Source organism: Lissotriton vulgaris, chromosome 4_1, assembly GCF_964263255.1.
Source record: "Lissotriton vulgaris chromosome 4_1, aLisVul1.2, whole genome shotgun sequence".
In the NCBI taxonomy this organism is placed as follows: Eukaryota; Metazoa; Chordata; class Amphibia; order Caudata; family Salamandridae; genus Lissotriton; species Lissotriton vulgaris.
Genome location: NC_141691.1, coordinates 1360187359 through 1360206203, shown reverse-complemented (window position 1 = coordinate 1360206203; position 18845 = coordinate 1360187359). Strand labels below are relative to the sequence as shown.

Here is an 18845-nt window from a genome sequence, read left to right as displayed (position 1 = left end):
AATACTACTACACATATAATGTCAATATGGAACTTTGAAACATGGGGGTATATTTACTAAAAGTTCACTAAACGGAGGGCAGCAAAAAAAGTTGCTGAGATGCATGTATGAATGAGAGAGAGCTGACCTACGCCATAACTATTAAGATGTGGCACTGTCAACTCTCTTTCTCCACTGGCGCATTTGAGGTTGCCTGGTACCAACGCAGGCATCCCTGCACCATAGTAAAAGGGTTCATGCATTATGGGCAAAGGTGTTTTTGTGCTAGAAGGAATACCTTCTTGCACAAAAACAATCCTAAGAAGCAATGTCCTCTTTCTATGCGTGATGCATTCTGCATCACACATAGAAATCGGAAATAATGAAGAGAAATAAATGTGTTTACCCTTGTTGCATCGTGGTCGGGGATGTATGACGGTACAACGCGTGCTTTTACAAAGCGTACCGTTACGACGCAGGTTTTACAACGCAAGTCGTTACAAGGACTTGCATTGGGGGCGCGGGATAGTGAATAGTTTAATTTACTATTCCAACTCCAGTCCCCGTGGATAGTAAGGAAGGTGTTGGATAGTAAAATAAACTATTCCCTATCCTAGAGCGCCCTCCAGCGAAAGTCGTTGTAACGACTTTCGTTGTTAAACCTGCGTTGTAATGGTACAGCGTTGTAAGGGTTTCGTTGTAAAGGATGTTTCCCCATGGTCGGAGTGGTTTCCCATTCTTGCGCAATCACAGGTTTACAGATTTCAGTAAATCTGGAATTACGTCAGTTTCCATGGTTGGATGCACAGCAATGCCCATGCTCCACCCGTGAACGGCTGTAACTAGAAAATGTAACGCAACTAAGCGCAAGCCGATGCGTCGCTTTACATTTCTTTACAAAGTCAAGGAAGGTCAGCCACAGTTCCCCTTGCTTGGCTTTGTAAATCATACTTAAGCCTTTGCTTTGCCTTGCGTCACCTTGTGCAAAACAAGGACAACGCAAAGGCTTAGTAAATCTGGGCCTAAATCCCTCTGCAAATTTTAACTGCATTTGGATGGAAAACAATTGATTATATGAAAAATTAAACTAAGTTCTGTTTTTCTTGTGTTTAAAACAAAGGTGCTAGTTAGCATAACAATATTAGTTTTCTTTGGTTTTATGACAGTCTGAGATAGCTGCAGTATTGTAAAATAGTACACATTTCCGTCAATATATATATATTTTTTTTAATATTTTTTATATGTTTTACATATATTTGAAAGACCGCAATTATGATACATGTCTTTATCACTTGTTTTGCAGAAGAGGAAAGGAAAGGACCACGGGAATCCAATGAGCCTCAAGAAAAAAAGGTGAAGTTTCTGGAGGACGAGTTGTTTCGACTCACACAAACAGTACTAAATCTACAAACGTCACTAGCTGGAGTGAATGAAAACCTCAAGCTCACTGTCCAGGAGGATGTGAGTAAAATATTAGTGCCATGGTTGAACAATCTGCCGAGGACAGAAGGTGCCCTAGGTGGTGAAACAGAAACTATACTTTTCCCTACTCCGAGCGGTAAAGAAAGGGTAGGAGGCTCTGAAGACCTAATTTCCGAACTATCTGGGGTCAAAGAAGATTTGAAGATTAAGGATGAAAAACTAGAGGAGCTGTATGAGAAAGTAGTGGGCTATGAGAGGCAGCTAAAAGAACTTCAGGAAGCAGCCCAAGTTCATAAAACAACATCGCCTAGTGTGTCAACTCAAGCATATATTGACAACAAATTTGAGGCCCTCAGAGATGAAATGCTTGACGGCATTGAGAGAAAGATGGCAGATCTGAAAAACTCTTGTGATTATAAAATAACAAATGTCCAACAGCAATGTGAAGACTATGAAGCCAGCTGTTTAGGATTGGTGGAACTCATTCAGGAAAAGGAGAAGGGTATAATGAAGGAAGTTAACGAGCTTCGAACTCAGTTTAAAGCATCTTCAAATCAGACACATGTTGCTGATAGCGATGTTGAATTTAATCAGTGGATGAAGACTTTGGATCAAAAGATTGAAAGAATCTCAGAGGCTCACAAAGTCTTAAATGTCCGAGTTGACAATGAACTGAGGCACATAAGCACTCAGAAGTTTGAAGACATCTTTACTGAAAGACTGGACGAGCTTGATGCTAAAATCAATGTGACTGACAAAAATGCTGAAGAGCATTGCTACTACATCGAGGGAAGCCTCAGAGAACATATTGCTAGCGAGGTCGAGACACTGAAATCTCTAATTGATGGAAAACTACAGTCTCTTGAAGATAGGTTTGGAGCAACTCTACTAGAGATAGCAAATAGCACGTCTCCTGAGGGAACATATGTTGGGCAAGGACCATTGACACCCAGCGAAGCCGGATCCACAAATCAGCAGCTGACAATAGAAATGAGCGACCTCAAAGACAAAATCGACGCCATTGAAAGACTTTGTCAGGACAAATGTCAAGCTTTGACCCACAGCAATGATGACTACCAAAGAGATTTTGAAAGCCTCAATTCTAAACAAACCGTTTTGCTCCTAAAAGCAGCAGACAATTTTGAAATATTGAAAAAGCTAAATGATACCATGTACAAGAAGTTCAAATCTATAGAGGAAAATACATTAGGTATTCAAACTGTGCAGGGAGACTTAGGCCTTCTGCGATTGAACCTGAACAACATTTTTGAAGATGTCAGATTGCTGCAGGATGATCTTGTCAGCTGCAAGGAGCAACTCCTGGATGTCAACTCTACTTGTAAAAGTGTACAACTGGGAATCCTCCATAAAGTGGAAGACATACAGAAAACTGTTTCAAACCACTCCTTACTCTCGACTACCAATGATCAATGCTGTACCCAACTGAGGGAAAGACTAGAGTTGATGCACAGTGGAGTTAGTCAAGATCTTGGCAAATGTGAGGAAACTACTGAAAGCATTCAGAAAGAGATTTCCGGGGTCGACACCAGAGTTTCCCACGTGGAGAAGGTTTGTGGCAAGCTTGACACAATCTCTGGCAGTTTGCAGAGGATAAAAGAAGGCCTGAACAAACATGTTACCAATTTGTGGACCTGTGTTCATCACATCAATGCAACCATCAGATCCCATTCTACCGACCTTCATGGGCTGAAGAATTCGGCACAAATATTTGAAAGGCAAATCGTCCAAATCACCACTGACCTACAGGATTTCATAAAACATCAACCTGATACACGTAAGTGCATTCTACCTTCATTTGATTACCTTAAAGTGAGGAAAAATATTAGCATCTATCTCACATAGCACTTTTCAACCTCGCTGATCTGCTCAGACATTTACAATAAGTCATAATATTACTATTATTGCTACCACTCATTAGGCGCAGCTGGTATTACAACCATCAACTGTGATGTCAGACAGCTCCTCGAGCTAATGCCTTTCGCATGTTCACTGCCAAATACCCATAGAAGAGTATGTAGTGTAGGGGTTTTTGAAACCAGAATAGCAAAACCCCTTTCAAAACCGTGGAAAAATCAGACAAATGGAGCATCAAAGGTGGCAAGATGAAAATGAACTCACAATATGCTGTATCTCCTTGTCTCTTTCTGTCTTTCCTCTTCTGCTCTCACCCTCTCTGCACACTTCCTCAAACTCTTTTGCTCTCTCTTGCTTTCTTTTTCACCCTACTTTCATCCTTTCTGTCCTAGAATGCCGCAACTGTTGCTCCTGCCACCTTCTTTTATCTTAGCCTCAATTACAACAGCTGTGTAAAGTACAGTTTTTGATTTGATTTAATATGTCAGTTTAAACTGTTTTAAAAAACTTCTGAACATCAAAAACTATTTCATAAACATCAACAAAGTGCATCACAATATCACAAAAGTCTAAAAAACATGTAATGAGGAAACATTTCTCATTTGGAGTAACAATGGGTAGTTGAAAGTTAAATTGTATTAATTTAAGGTAATGCAAACAAAAAGCATATGTTCTAACTTCTGTTTGGTGGACTTGTAGAATCTTGCAAGCCCTAGCACTTTCAAAAGAGGAAGATGAGGAAATCCAATTCTCATAAGCGTATTCATTTGCACAAATACTTTGAGAATTCATAGATTTTAACAAAAGGCTCTCTGGTGAAAATATTTTAATATATGTCCACATATGATCAGAGTTTATATATGGCTCTCAAACAAACAGTTTATTAATTCATTTTTCGGATGCTTTCTAAAGTACCAATACATTGTCAGCCTATATTGAGTTTAACTGAGTATTGCCCCAACCAGACTTTCTCAAAGCAGATGAAATCCTCACAGGAAAATGCTCACTGGCGTCATTCACACAACGCTTCTAGGTTTCAAGAAATGTATTTAGTCATCAATTACCTGTCTTTCAAAATCACCTTGAATTGAGGAAACATTATGCTGGGCATGTGGAAAGACTCGTCATTTAATATTATTCGTCAATAATGGCCAATTCATTTTGAATTTCTTGGACATCCCCACCCTTCATATGTCAATTCTTCTGTATCCATATATTTATCCAGTCGACAAAGACATCTCACCTTAAAGGGTCTGGTCTGTTGGTTCCATTCTCTCATAATGTCACATTGTGCTACTATGATCCCACTAAACAAAGGGCTAATTTATTTCTTGGCAAATTTACCTCCCTCTAGATCCCCAGTATAGCAAACTGGGGTATCAACTGGTAAACTGAATCTCTGTTACCAGCGCCTCTAGTGCACTTCCCCCACTCCCGTCCAGAAACTCTGTTTCACTCTGCAGGAGCAGATGGTATGTAGGAAGTTACCCTCTTGTATTTTTGCACCTGAGGCATTCCCCACTAGGGTCGGATTAGCCTATAGGCCGTGTCCACTGGGCTGCTCTCAGAGGTCAGTGTGTAGGCTGTTTTTTTGACCGTCTGTGGCCCTGTTTTATGGTCTGCTGGGCCAGTTTTTACTGAAGGTTTCCCTGATGTTAAAACAAACATTTCAAAGTGTGGGGCAAATGGTTTGGCCTGTTACCATCTCGATGAATCATATCTTGCTAACTCAATGTGTTATGAGGGCGCTAGTTCCTTACTCTGAAAAGACTAATAGGATCTGTGTTGTCATTAGGGAGGGTCAGGGGGTTTTAAATGAAATGTGTGACTTGTTACCAATGAACTTATTTGGATTGTAAACTTCAATAAAACTTGATTATAAAAAAAAAAACATTTCAGCAAGCTCAAATCTATGCAGTCTTCCATCCCTTGTAAAACACTTACACAGCGTTTCTATAAAAGTTCAAAACTGCCTCAATTAGCAAACATGGGCCACTTTTCCCACTATCTAATTCACTAACATGGGCCAGCTTGAGAGCCCTCACATGGCCCCGGAGACCACCACCTCCCTGGGGTATACATACATTAAGTTTGGGGGTCTGTTGCGGACCCCCTGCCCCGGGGACCACCACCTCTCTAGGACTTTTTACATGTTGGGAGGGGGGCCGCATGGCCCCCCTCCTGTAGCCCTCCTTGGCCCTGGGGACTGCCACCCCCCAGGGCACCTCCAGCAATGTCCCGGGGTGCCCAAACCCGGGACATTGCAGTTTGCAGTTGCAGGGCGGGAGCCATGCTCCCGCCCTGCCATAGCAAACATCTGCTTTACTTAGTGGAAGAGAGAGCAGGAAACCTGCTCTCGCTTCCACAAAGCAAACCAGATTACTTTTGGACAAGAGGAGGTGCATGTCAGCAGCTCCCCTTGCCGGCTCCCTTAGGAGGTGGCGATTTGGCTGGGACCGCGGGGGCATAGGGGCTCCCCCTGCGGTCCCCAACAAAGAGGCCGGGCCCCAGGGGATGGGGTCCCCGGGGCCAAAAGTGGTCCAGGAAAAGGGGGCCACTCTGCCCCCTTCCCTTTTTCATTAACATATTTTTTTTTAAAATAAGGGCTGGCCCTGGGGAATGGGGTCCCCGGTGCCAGAAGTGGCCCAAGGAAGGGGGGCCATGCAGCCCCCTCCCCTAAAAAAAATAAGAGGCAAGGCCCCACGCGGCACCCCTTCCATGAAAAACAAACTATAAAAAAAAAACTAGGCAATGCCCGGTGCCAATAATGGCCTCAGGAGGGTGGCCGCACAGACCCCCTCCTTAAAAATACGTTTTTAAAAAATAAATAAATATGTGGCCATGCCCAGGGGGATGGGGTCCCCGGGGCTGAAATTGGCCATGGGAGGGGGCCGCACAGCCCCCTTCCTGTTTAGAAAAAAATGCTCAGGCCTGGGGGGATGGGGTCCCCATGGCCCAAAAATAATTAAGGGAGGGGGGGCACACAGCCACCCTTCCAAAAACCAAAGTAAAAAAAAGCTGGCATCTCCCCGGTGGCCCTACCCCCTCCCTGTACCACTGTGCAAATGCGCCTCCTGGCGCGTTCTGGATCGGGGAATTCAGCCCCTGTGAATACTAAGGGTACTTAGGGGCCAACTAGCCCACCAGTTACCTCCAGTAATCCCCACACAGTGGGATTGCTGAGCGGTGGTCTGAGGTCATGCCCCTTTTTACCACACTCTGCAAACACAACTCTTGGCGCACTGCTGGTGGGGCGAAGAGGTTCCTTTGTGTCCTGAGGCCTTCAGAAGCAGTGCGCGAGGAGCTGCATTTGCAGAGTGGTGTAAAAATGGGGTGTGGCCTTGGACCACCGCTCAGCAATCCAGCTGTGTGGGGCTCACTAGAGATAACAGGAGGGCTAGTTGGCCCCAATGGACCCTTAGGAGGTAAGGGGACTTCATCCCCCAACCAAGAGCGCGCCAGAAGGCGCATTTGCAGAGTGGTGGTCAAAGGGGACGTGGCCTGCTATGAGAACTTAGCAATCCTGCTGTGTGGACTTACTGGAGGTAATGGAAGGAGTAGTTGGCCGCCAAGAATATCCTTGGGGGCCAACTGCCCCTCCTGTTACCTCCGGTAAGTCCCATACAGTGAGATTGCTAAGAAGTCTTTGGAGGCCACGCCCCCCTTTCTCCGTCACTGTGCAAATGCGCCTCCTGGCACACTACTGGTTGGGGGATGAGGTCCACTTTACTCCTGAGGGACTTTGAGGGCCAAGAAGCCTTCCTTGTACTTCCTGTATGTCCTACGCAGTGGAATTCCTGAGTGCTGGTTGGAGACCCAGCCCCCTTTTTCCACCACTGTGTAAACGCGACTACAAGTTAAAGAAGCATTTGGAATGTAATAGGTCTCGCATTTGCGAAAGTTACGGCTATTGCCATTGTAAATGTTAAAGTTTTTTTACAAATGTTTTTTGGAGTTTAGTGGATGTACGTTGTATGTAGTGAAATTATGCGGTATGTTGTGCAGTGAAATTATGTGGATAGAAAGTATGTGGTATTTAGTGTATAGGAATTATGTTGAGCGAGATTATGTGTTATGGAGAGTAATTATGTGGCATGGTAGTCTGTGTTGTGGAGTGGTAACCTCAGGTTTAGTCTTCCTCGTTTCCATAGAAGCTAAACTATAAACTCAATGAGACAAAAAAAAAAGGAACCTCTGAGGAGTACTTAGGGACCTAGTCAGAGGTATAAGCAGGGCCACTGGAATTATGCGACTGTTTGGCTGCACCGACTTTTCCACAGTTATACATTATTCGCATTTGCCACATATTCCATCATCTGCTGCATAATCTGCAAATTTGAACAAAAAAAAACTTGTTTCTAGCTCAAATGGCTCAAACGTTACCAAGAATGCAGCAACAAGTGTTACAGTGTGGCGGAAGGCCCTTTACAAACCTAGAATGGTTTCCTGTTACTTATTGCTAAATGTGGGCATTAAATTGTTACTAATGGTGTGCAAACCACTCTTGCTTCTTTCTGCGCCTCTCTTACCTTTTTCTGTATTTCTGTTGCTTCTTTCTGCACCTTTCTTTCTTTTGTCTGCACTTCTATTGCCCCTTTCTGCTCATCTCTTCCACTTTCTGCACCTCTCTTACCTCTTTCTGCATCTCAATTGCTTCTTTCTGTATCCCTCTTGCCTCTTTCTGTACCCTTCTTCCTTCCTTTTGTACCTCTTGTGCCTCTTGTTGTACCCCTGTTCCTTTTTGTACATCTCCTGCCTGTTTCTGCACCTCTCTTGCCTCTTTCTGCACTTCTGTTGCTTCTTTCTGAACCTCTGTTGCTTCTTTCTGCACTTCTGTTGCCTCTATCTGTACCCCTCTTGCCTCTTTCTGCACCTCTGTTGCTTCTTTCTACACTTCTCTTTCTTCTTTCTGCACCTCTGTTGCATCTTTCTGCACCCCTCTTGCCTCTTATTGCACCCCTCTTCCCACTTTCTACACCTCTTTTGCCTGGTTCTGCAACTTTCTTGCCCCTTTCTATACCTCTCTTCCCTCTTTCTGCACCCCCTTGCCTCATTGTGCACCCTGTACCTTTTTTCTGCACTTCTCTTGCCTTTTTCTGCACTTCTGTTGGTTATTTTGCACTGCTCTTGCTTCTTTCTGCACCTCTCTTGCAAATTTCTACACCCCTCTTGCCTCTTATTGCACCCCTCTTTCCACTTTCTGCACCTCGCTTGCCTCTGTCTACACCCCTGTTCCCTCTTTCTGCACCTCTTTTGCCTGGTTCTGCAACTTTCATGCCCCTTTCTGCAGTTCTCGTGCCTCCTTCTGCATCTCTGTTGCTTCTTTATTCACTTCTTTTGTCTCTTTCTGCATCTCTCTTGCTTATTTCTGCACCCCTGTTGTCTTTTTCTGTACCTCTATTGCTTCTTTCTGCACATCTATTGCTTCTTTGTGCATCCATCTTCCTTTTTTTGCACCCCTCTTGCCTCTTCTGCAGTTTTCTTGCCATTTTTTGCACCTCTCTTGCCTTTTTCTATACCCCACTTGCCTCTTTCTGCCCTTCTTTTGCTTCTTTCTACACCTCTGTTGCTTCTTTCAGCAATTCTCTTGCCTCTTTTTGTACTTCTCTTGCTTGTTTCTGTACCTCGCTTGCAACTTTTTGCACCTCTGTTGCCTCTTTCAGCACCTCATTTGCCTCTTTCTGCACCCCTCTTCTCTCTTTGTGCAACTCTTACCTCTTTCTACACCTCTCTCACCTCTTTCTGCACCACTCTTGCCTCTTTCTGTACCTCTGTTGCTTCTTTTTTCAGTTCTCTCCCTTCTTTTTGCAGCCCTCCTACCTCTTTCTATACCCCTCCTACCTCTTTCTATACCCATCTTGCCTCTTTGTGCATCTTTCCTACCTCTTTCTGCACCCCTCTAGCCTCTTTGTGCACATCTGTTGGTTCTTTCTGCACTGTTCTTGGTTCTTTCTGCACCTCTTTTGCAAATGTCTGCATCCCTCTTGCCTATTTCTGCACCCCTCTTCCCTCTTTGTCCACCTCTCCGCACTTCTCTTGCTTCTTTCTGCACTGTTCTGGCTGCTTATTGTACTGCTCTTGCACATTTCTGTATCCCTCTTGCCTCTTTTTGCACTCCTGTTCCCCTGTTTCTGCCTTTTCTTTTGACAATATCTTTTTATTGGTTTTAAAGATGCCAAGATACACAAAAATGCAAAAAGAACTTGTAGGGGAAGGAAACCCCAATGCAAGTCAACAACCAACCAGTATATTGTGCCAATTGTTACGTATACAGATTGTGAACTAAGAATCAGCAGTTGAAGAATAGCTTTAGCAGTCAACTGTTGCCTCCCCCCAGCTCCCCTCCCCCCAAAACATAAGAACATGATAACTGAAACTATGGTGTCATGGTCAACAAAAAAGTGAAATATCACATACCATTGCTATAAAAGGTCACTATCTAGGGAGTGGGGAACCCCACCACCCTAGAATACCTTACAACAACTCAAGGGTGTTGGAGACAGTGTTAGATGTGAAAGAGATGGATTTCTCGTATCCTCGGACCGCATGCCAACAGGGGCAGTCCCTCGGATAAGTACTCTGCGAGGGGGGCCCACATATAATCAAATCCCTTGCGGGCATCTTCTACAATGTCTGCTATTCTCTCCAACGCCAATGCCCACCACAGTCTAGCATGCCATTACATGAGGAAAGGGGTCTCTAACCTCTTCCAAGCGGCGGCCACGGCCATCTTGGCCGCCCGAGGCAGAGCCACATTATCGAGTGGTCCCCTTGCGTCTGGCACTTCAGCTTGGTATCTCGGACCCCCAGGAGTATGTGTGTTAACACATCAGGAATCGGATACCCCAAGATCTGTTTGATTTCAGCTAGAACTTCTTTCCAAAAGGGCATGGTGTGAGGGCAGTCCCACCAGATGTGCCGAAAGTCACCCAGCTGCTCGCAACCTCTCCAGCACCTGTTGGAGGCGTTAGGGAGGATAGTGTGAAGCCTTTGAGGGTGTAGGTACCAGTTGAACAAACTTTTGTCGAAACATAGAGCTGTTAAACTTGGGAATATCCCTATATAGTGAGGCCCATTGTTTCTTCTGTAGTGGAGAGTCTAAGAGTGTATCCCAAAACCTTTGGTGTCTCGGGGTGTGCGGAGAGCACTGTGTCTGCAGAAGGGAATAGAGAAAGGAGATGGTTCCCCTCGTGGAGACCCCAGACTGGGCACATTTCTTGATGGTAAGTAACTCCCTGGTAGCGGCCTGCTGTAACTGTGGTTGCAGAGCTCAGTGTTTAAGTTGTAGATAGTGAAATTCCTCGGTATGTTGGAGCTGAAAAACCCTGGAGCACTCCTGGAAGGAAAGCAGTTTCCCACCCTCGAACAGATGAGAAAGCATAAGGCAACTTCCCTTTCACCAAGCATCAACGGGGCTCTCCTGCATTACCGGGGGAAACTCAGGTTTAAAATGTATGGGCGTGTACGGGGAAGGTCAGGTGGTGAGGGGGGTGTTCCTGTTCCAAACATCACATACCCTAGGGTGGTCGCTGTGGGTGTGCTGATGTAGACTTTGCGTGGCCTTTGCAGTTTGTGCTTCCACAGGAGGTCCCAGATCGTTCGACCTGTTATGTGTCGATCCATGTGGAACCAGGCCTTTTCAGATTCTCACAGGGACCATTCCGTGATCACCCTCAGTTGGGCTGCTCTATAGTATCCCTGAAAATCAGGTAAGGCCAGCCCACCCTCTTCCCTCTGCCGCGTCAGCATTTTGTTGGAGAGTCTTGCCCTCCGGCCCTGCCAGATGAACTTGGTGACAATTATTTTTAATTCAGAGAATAGCGCCCTGTCCACTGGGATCGGAAGGCCCTGAAAAAGATATAGTAATTGCTGGAGAACATTCATTTTTATAGTGTTTATCCGTCCTATTCATGAGAGGTAGGCCGTCCGCCATCTGGCCAAGTCTGCTTTAAGTTGGCGTAACAGTGGGGGAAGGTTCGCCCTATAGAGGTGCTCCAGTTGGGGGGTGAGTTTTATGCCCAGGTAGGTGATGTCTTTGTGGGCACTACGGAAGGGGGTCACGCCCTCAATAGCCCGCATGGTTTTTCTGCCTTTTCTTCCCTGCTTCTGCACTTGTCTTGCCTCTTTATGCACTTATGTTGCTTCTTTCTGCACTCCTCTTGCCTCTTTCTGAACCACTCTTGTCTCTTTCAGCCTCTCTGTTGCTTCTTTCTGCACTTCTCTTGCTTCTTTCTGCACCCCTCTTGCCTCTTTCTGTACCCCTCTTGCCTTTGTGCACCTCTCCTGCCTCATTATGCACCTCTTGTGCTTTTTTCTGCAGTTCGCTTGCCTCTTTTTGCACCTCTTTTGCTCTGTTCTGCACTTTATTTGCCTCTTTCTGCATCTCTGTTGGTTCTTTCTGCACTGCTCTTGTTCTTTCTGCACTTCTGTTCCAAATTTCTGCATCCTCTTAGCTCTTTCTGCACCTGTCTTGCCTCAGTCTGCCCACCTGTTTCCTCTTTCTGCATCCCTTTTGCCTGTTTTTGCAAATCTCTTGCCTCTTTATGCAGTTCTCTTGCCTCCTTCTGCACCTCACTTGCCTCTTTCTGCACCTCTGTTGGTTCTTTTATACTGCTCCTGTTTCTTTCTACACTTCTCTTTTACATTTCTGCACCCCTCTTTCCTCTTTCTGCACCCCTCTTCACTGTTTCTGCACCTCACTTGCCTCAGTCTGCCCACCTGTTTCATCTTTCTGCATCCCTTTTGCCTGTTTTTGCAACTCTCTTGCCTTTTTCTGCAGTTCTCTTGCCTCTTCCTTGTCGGGATTGAAAGCAACGCAAGAATACGCAAGCGCCACTAACCTCACTCTGATGGCCAGCAGAGACGATAGACGATAGTCCTCCCAACTCCGCACCACACAAACCCCAACAATGGAATATACCCACAATTCGAGCCTGTACTGAAAGGGGCCGGGAGGTGGATTGGCATCGGGGGAATGGTACTTCTGGTATCGTCTGGTCGTTACACCACAAGGTTACTGGTACTGGGACACTGCAGGTAGAGGAGGGGACAGAGAGCAAGAGATTAATGCCACAAAGGTAACTGTATGAACTTTGGTTCCCCCCCCTTGGATGCAACACTCACCAGTTTCTCAACCCCATGTATCCGAGAATGAATCCAAGAATACGCATTGCGCACTAGCGAAAAGATTGCCAGAAGTACGGAGAAGTTAGCTTCACTTCTCGACCTACAACAATTTGTAGGTAACAAAGGTATATAAGGAGGGCTAATAGTACTAAGCGTTAGAAGCCACGCTTTGTAAGAACCACAATACACCTTGTGGAACGATGTAGCCCAAGTAGCAGGTAGAGCCAGTAAAACCCGGACAGAGAACACGGGAATCCCCAGTATATAAACAATAATGGCATGTGCCCTAGTACCAACTAAACAAGAGCAATAAACAAAAGAACAGGAGGTGAGCCCGCACTCCTCAGGTATACTTGCACGACAGAATACGGCTTGCAACAAGAATTCTCCTGGAGTCCTGACCACGCTGGCTCTTCGTCGGCGTTGATTGCTCCAACGATGACTGACCACACTGGCTCTTCGTCGGCGTCGTGTAGATCAGATGAATGACCACGCTGGCTCTTCGTCGGCGTCGGCGTCGTGCTGAACAGGATCTCTGACCACGCAGGCTTTTCATCAGCGTAGTACACAGTAATTCCACTCCGAGAGAGAACACCCAAATACTGCTACGAGAGAATACGGAACAAGATTGACAAGCCCCGTTGTGTTCCGGAGGTGGAGTTTATATAAGGTCCTCCCATTGATTCAACCCCCAGCGCCGGATGGCCTTCTGGGACTTGTAGTATTTCCGTAAGGGACGGTCAGTACGGGATCTTTTGCATTTGGCTGTGTCGATGGTTGCGATCGCTACAGAACCCTCTCTCGTGGACCGCCGTCCCGGCGGACGACCTGGCTTCCCGGGATACCGCTCATGGAATTGTTCAACCAAATCGGGACAATGTAGATGGTCCACAGGCTCCCAGGTTCTGTCTTCGGGGCCAAATCCTTTCCAATCAACCAGGTATTGAATCCTGCCACGGACCATGCGAGAGTCCAGGATGGACAGCACCTCGTATTCCTCATGTCCTTCGATTTCCACAGGACGAGGACGTTCAGGCAACCTCACGCTTGGAAGACAAGGACGCAGGAGCGATACATGAAACACAGGGTGAATCGTCCACGACACTGGCAACAAGAGTTTCATGGCTACAGCATTTATTACTTCACAAATACCATAGGGACCAACATATTTAGGTTTCCACTTCGGAAGTCCCTTAATATGCAGGTTGCGCGTAGAAAGCCAGACTTTGTCTCCAACCTTATACTCAGGTTCCGGGGTCCGTCTCTTATCAGCAAAACGCTTCTGGGCTGTTTGGGCTTTTTCCAAATTGTTCCGGGCCTCGATCAGAATAGCGCGAAGATGAGCATGATGTTCATGAATGGCAGGAACCAAGGATTCCGCCGGCCATTCAAATGGAAGCATGTTCGGGTGGAATCCATAAAGGCAAAAGAATGGAGAACAGCCCAGGGTGATATGCACCGCGTTATTGTAGGTGAATTCCGCTAACTACAAAAGGATGGTCCAATCCGTGGTGTTTTGTAATGTAAAACATCGCAGGTATTGTTCAAGCGTCTGATTCAGTCGTTCCGTTTTACCATCCGTTTGCGGATGGTAACTGGACGAGAGACGAGCATCTATCTGTAGAATGGTACATAGAGCTTTCCAAAAACGAGAGGTGAATTGTGTTCCCCGATCTGTAATTAACACACTTGGCAATCCGTGTGGTCGTACAATGTGTTGTAGGAAGACTTTGGCTAAGTCACTGGAGGTAGGCAGACCAGGCAAAGAGATAAAATGTCCCATTTTCGTAAGATGGTCGACGACCACCAGAACGACTGTTTGTTTCTCACAAGGGGGCATTTCCACAATAAAATCCATGGACAAGGTATGCCATGGCTTGGGTGGAATCGGTAATGGCTGCAACAGTCCTGGTGGTTTGATATGACTGGCTTTTCCCTGTGCACAGATCGCACCGTTTTTTACATATTCCTTAGAATCAGCTCTGACACCAGGCCACCAAAAAGAACGCTCCACATTAGCGGTGGTCTTGTGAATGCCCATGTGTCCCCCTAAAACAGAATCATGTGCCCATTCCAAGTCTTTGCGTTGCAACGCAGGTAGGGGTATATATAAGGCATGGAAATGATATGCTAACTGATCCTTTTCGCATCGATTGTCAGGCTCTTCTTGCACCCAAGCTGCTATATCCTGGTCAGTTAGAGCGACTCTAACATCTTCTAGAAAATCTTCGGAAGTGATTAAGGCAATGGACAGTTCCGAATGTTCGGTCCCCTTAAGAATGAAAGGGGGATCCATAGGAACTACTACTTCTTCATCTTCCAACCTGGAGAGCGCATCTGCTTTTCCGTTACGGGTCCCAGGTCTATATTTGATCACGAAATCAAAGTCTGAGAAGAAGAGGGTCCACCTCAGTTGACGAGGAGTCAAAGCCTTTGCTGTTTTCAAGAACAACAGGTTACGATGATCGGTAATGATTTCGACAGTATGTAATGCCCCTAGGAGGTAGTGTCTCCATTCTTCACACGCTCTTTTGATGGCTAAGAGCTCTTTGTCAGTGATGGTATAATTGACTTCACACGGGGTGAGCTTCTTAGAGTAATATGCCACAGGGTGAAGCTGACCTGTGGTAGGGTGGCGTTGGGACAGGACTTCCCCAAGAGCCTACTGTGATGCGTCAGTTTCCAACACAAATGGCATCTTAGGGTCCGGATGTCGAAGAATGGGAGCTTGCGTAAACCTCTCTTTTAGAAGTTGAAATGAGTTCTCGGCTGCCTCTCCCCATCTGAAAGGGACATTTTTCCTCAAAAGGGCAGTGATGGGATGAATGACTTTAGAAAAATCTTGAATGAAACGCCGATAATAGTTGGCAAAACCAAGAAAGCTCTGCACAGACTTGACGTTTCGTGGCGTTTTCCAGGTTAGGATGGCCTTAACCTTACTCATGTCCATTCGAAACCCTTGAGCATCGATAACATAACCTAAGAAGGCAACTTGCTGAACATGAAAAAGGCATTTTTCCAGCTTGGCATACAGTGAGTTTTGTTGTAGCCGTTCCAACACAGTTCTCACATGTGTGATGTGGTCTAACAGAGATGCAGAATAGATTAAAATATCATCAATGTAAACCACACAAAATGACTCCAAACACCCCCTTAACACCTCGTCCATAAAGAACTGGAAGGCGGCTGGGGCGTTGCATAGGCCAAAAGGCATCACCCGATATTCATAGAGACCAAACTTGGTTCTAAACGCAGTCTAAAACTCGTCCCCCTTCATTACGCGTACGAGATGATAAGCCCCGCGGAGATCGAGTTTGGTGAAATAGCGAGCTGCCTTCAACTGATCCATCAACACTGGAATTAGAGGTAGAGGATAACGGTTCTTGATTGTTACTTTGTTGATGGCTCGATAGTCAATACAAGGTCGCAACTCCTCACAGTCCTTCTTGGGTATAAAGAACATGGGTGACGAGGCAGGGGAGGTGGAGTGTCTTATGAACCCAGATTGTCCTCGATATAGGTTTTTAGATATAGCGTCTCCTTTTCTGTCAGGGCATACACCCTGCTGCAAGGGATATCCGCACCCGGAATTAGGTCGATCCTACAATTGTAGGTGCGATGGGGAGGCAATTGGGTGGCTTTTTGCTTGTCGAACAAGCCGTGAAAATCACTGTACTCATTGGGTAATGCTGTGGCACAGCAAAAGGAATCAACTGAACATGCACTTGCTAAGAAAGTAGCGGGTGAGGGATCAGATGGGAAGTCTTGGTTTATCCCATCCTGACAATGTTCCTTACAATACTCGGAAATCATACAGACTGTACGGGACGCCCAGCTTACCAAAGGATTATGCAGCGTCAACCAGGGCATACCTAGAATGAGACGGACCTGTGGTGCATCAATAAGGTCGAACTGGACGTACTCACAATGATCTTCTCCGAATCTCATTAACAATGCAAGCGTATGGTACGTGACAGGGCCTGAAGTCAGTACAGTACCATCCATTGTTTTAACGGTTTCAGATATATGTTTCTTTTCACAGGGGATACCCATGCGGAAGGCATAGTTCTGATCGATATAGTTCCCTGTTGCCCCTGAGTCTAACAAGGCATCGAGTCTTAAAGGGTCCTGATTAGCTACCCATAAAGAAACACTCACGTTCATATGGGCGACTGCAGGATGTAGGGTATTTGCGACATAAGGGGAGACCGTATCATGTGGTCGTCTCAAATCAGAGTTCTCTATCTGATCCGAGACCTTCAGTTTTCCGCCGGCTCACTGGAGCTGAGAGCAGCCTGCACTCGAGGAAGGGGATTTTTCCCTGGAACGTAATTCCTGGCTCTACAGTCATTGATGAAGTGCCCACCTTTGCCACAATATAGGCAAAGTTTGAGCCTCCGTCGCCTGTCCCTTCCTTCCCTGGTGAGAGGACCACGTATTCCCCCAATTTGCATGGGTTCTGGTCCTTCTGGTGTCTTTACTTTTTCTTCACCCCCCTGCCGAGGTTTAACCATGGGGTAAGAGTATCTATTGTCCCCCCTGTTTCTATCCCCTTTTCGTTCCAGCAACCGGTGATCTAGTTGGACGGTCAAATCTATTAATTCCTCACAGGTAGAAGGCAATTGCACCACCTGTGCTAATACGTCCTTTAGTTCTCCCCGGAGCCCTTGATAAAACAAGGAAATCTGCTTCTGAGCCGGCCAATCCGTTTCCACGATAAGGCGATTAAATGTGGTTATGTAGGACAACAGATCCTGGGATCCTTGTCTTAAGGTCATTAATTCATGATCTAGGGACAACATGTGGGACTTTCTGTCAAACAATTTACGTAGTTCTAGGCAAAAATCGGAAAAATTATGCAAAACAGGGTCATTCCTTTCCAGCAAAGGAATGGTCCAACTGGACGCATTCCCTCCCATATAGGACATCATGAAGGCTGTTTTGGAAGCCTCATCCTGAAAAACCATAGGCTTACATAGGAAATGTAGACGGCATTGATTCAAAAACGTCTCAAATTTTCGCGGGTCTCCATAAAACCTTTCGGGGGGAGCTAGAGGTATTCCATGATTTTGGATTATATGGACCGTGGGAGTGGTCTCGGTAGAAGTGGATGGGGCTGCAAACGAACCCCTTGTTTGGAAGGAAGAAGGCGGCTGCTAGGTAGCCGGCCTAATTAACGGTTTCACCACCGGTTCTTTATGTGCAAGGTCGGACATGTCTTTGCGTAAATCAGAGACCTCTTTATATAAAGCCTGGTTCTCTGCACGGGAGGTTTGAACCTCATGTTGAAGTTCTGTAAAGCTCTCCAACAAGGAAGTGAGAATAGTATTAGTATCCATCGTCTAGGCTGGGCTGCACTCTTGGGCTTGTCAATCTGTCGGGATTGAAAGCAGCGCAAGAATACGCAAGCGCCACTAACCTCACTCTGATGGCCAGCAGAGACGATAGACGATAGTCCTCCCAACTCCGCACCGCACAAACCCCAACAATGGAATATACCCACTATTCGAGCCTGTACTGAAAGGGGCCGGGAGGTGGATTGGCATCGGGGGAATGGTACTTCTGGTATCGTCTGGTCGTTACACCACGAGGTTACTGGTACTGGGACACTGCAGGTAGAGGAGAGGACAGAGAGCAAGAGATTAATGCCACAAAGGTAACTGTATGAACTTTGGTTCCCCCCCTTGGATTTAACACTCACCAGTTTCTCAACCCCATGTATCCGAGAATGAATCCAAGAATACGCATTGCGCACTAGCGAAAAGATTGCCAGAAGTACGGAGAAGTTAGCTTCACTTCTCGACCTACAACAATTTGTAGGTAACAAAGGTATATAAGGAGGGCTAATAGTACTAAGCGTTAGAAGCCACGCTTTGTAAGAACCACAATACACCTTGTGGAACGATGTAGCCCAAGTAGCAGGTAGGGTCAGTAAAACCCGGACAGAGAACACGGGAATCCCCAGTATATAAACAATAACGGCATGTGCCCTAGTACCAACTAAACAAGAGCAATAAACAAAAGAACAGGAGGCGAGCCCGCACTCCTCAGGTATACTTGCACGACAGAATACGGCTTGCAACAAGAATTCTCCTGGAGTCCTGACCACGCTGGCTCTTCGTCGGCGTTGATTGCTCCAACGACAACTGACCACGCTGGCTCTTCGTCGGCGTCGTGTAGATCAGATGAATGACCACGCTGGCTCTTCGTCGGCGTCGTGCTGAACAGGATCTCTGACCACGCATGCTTTTCATCAGCGTAGTACACAGTAATTCCACTCCGAGAGAGAACACCCAAATACTGCTACGAGAGAATACGGAACAAAATTGACAAGCCCCGTTGTGTTCCGGAGGTGGAGTTTATATAAGGTCCTACCATTGATTCAACCCCCAGCGCCGGATGGCCTTCTGGGACTTGTAGTATTTCCATAAGGGACGGTCAGT

The 18845-nt window shown here is 46.1% G+C and overlaps 1 protein-coding gene across 1 annotated transcript in view; it reads left to right on the top strand.

The window, feature by feature from the left end:
- Positions 1–18845, top strand: part of EMILIN2 (elastin microfibril interfacer 2) — a 246683-nt gene that overhangs the window by 147211 nt on the left and 80627 nt on the right. Inside the window, exon 4 of the mRNA XM_086965601.1 lies at positions 1283–3196. Within this exon, the coding sequence (XP_086821727.1) occupies positions 1283–3196 (1914 nt within the window). The remainder of the gene's footprint in view (positions 1–1282; positions 3197–18845) is intronic.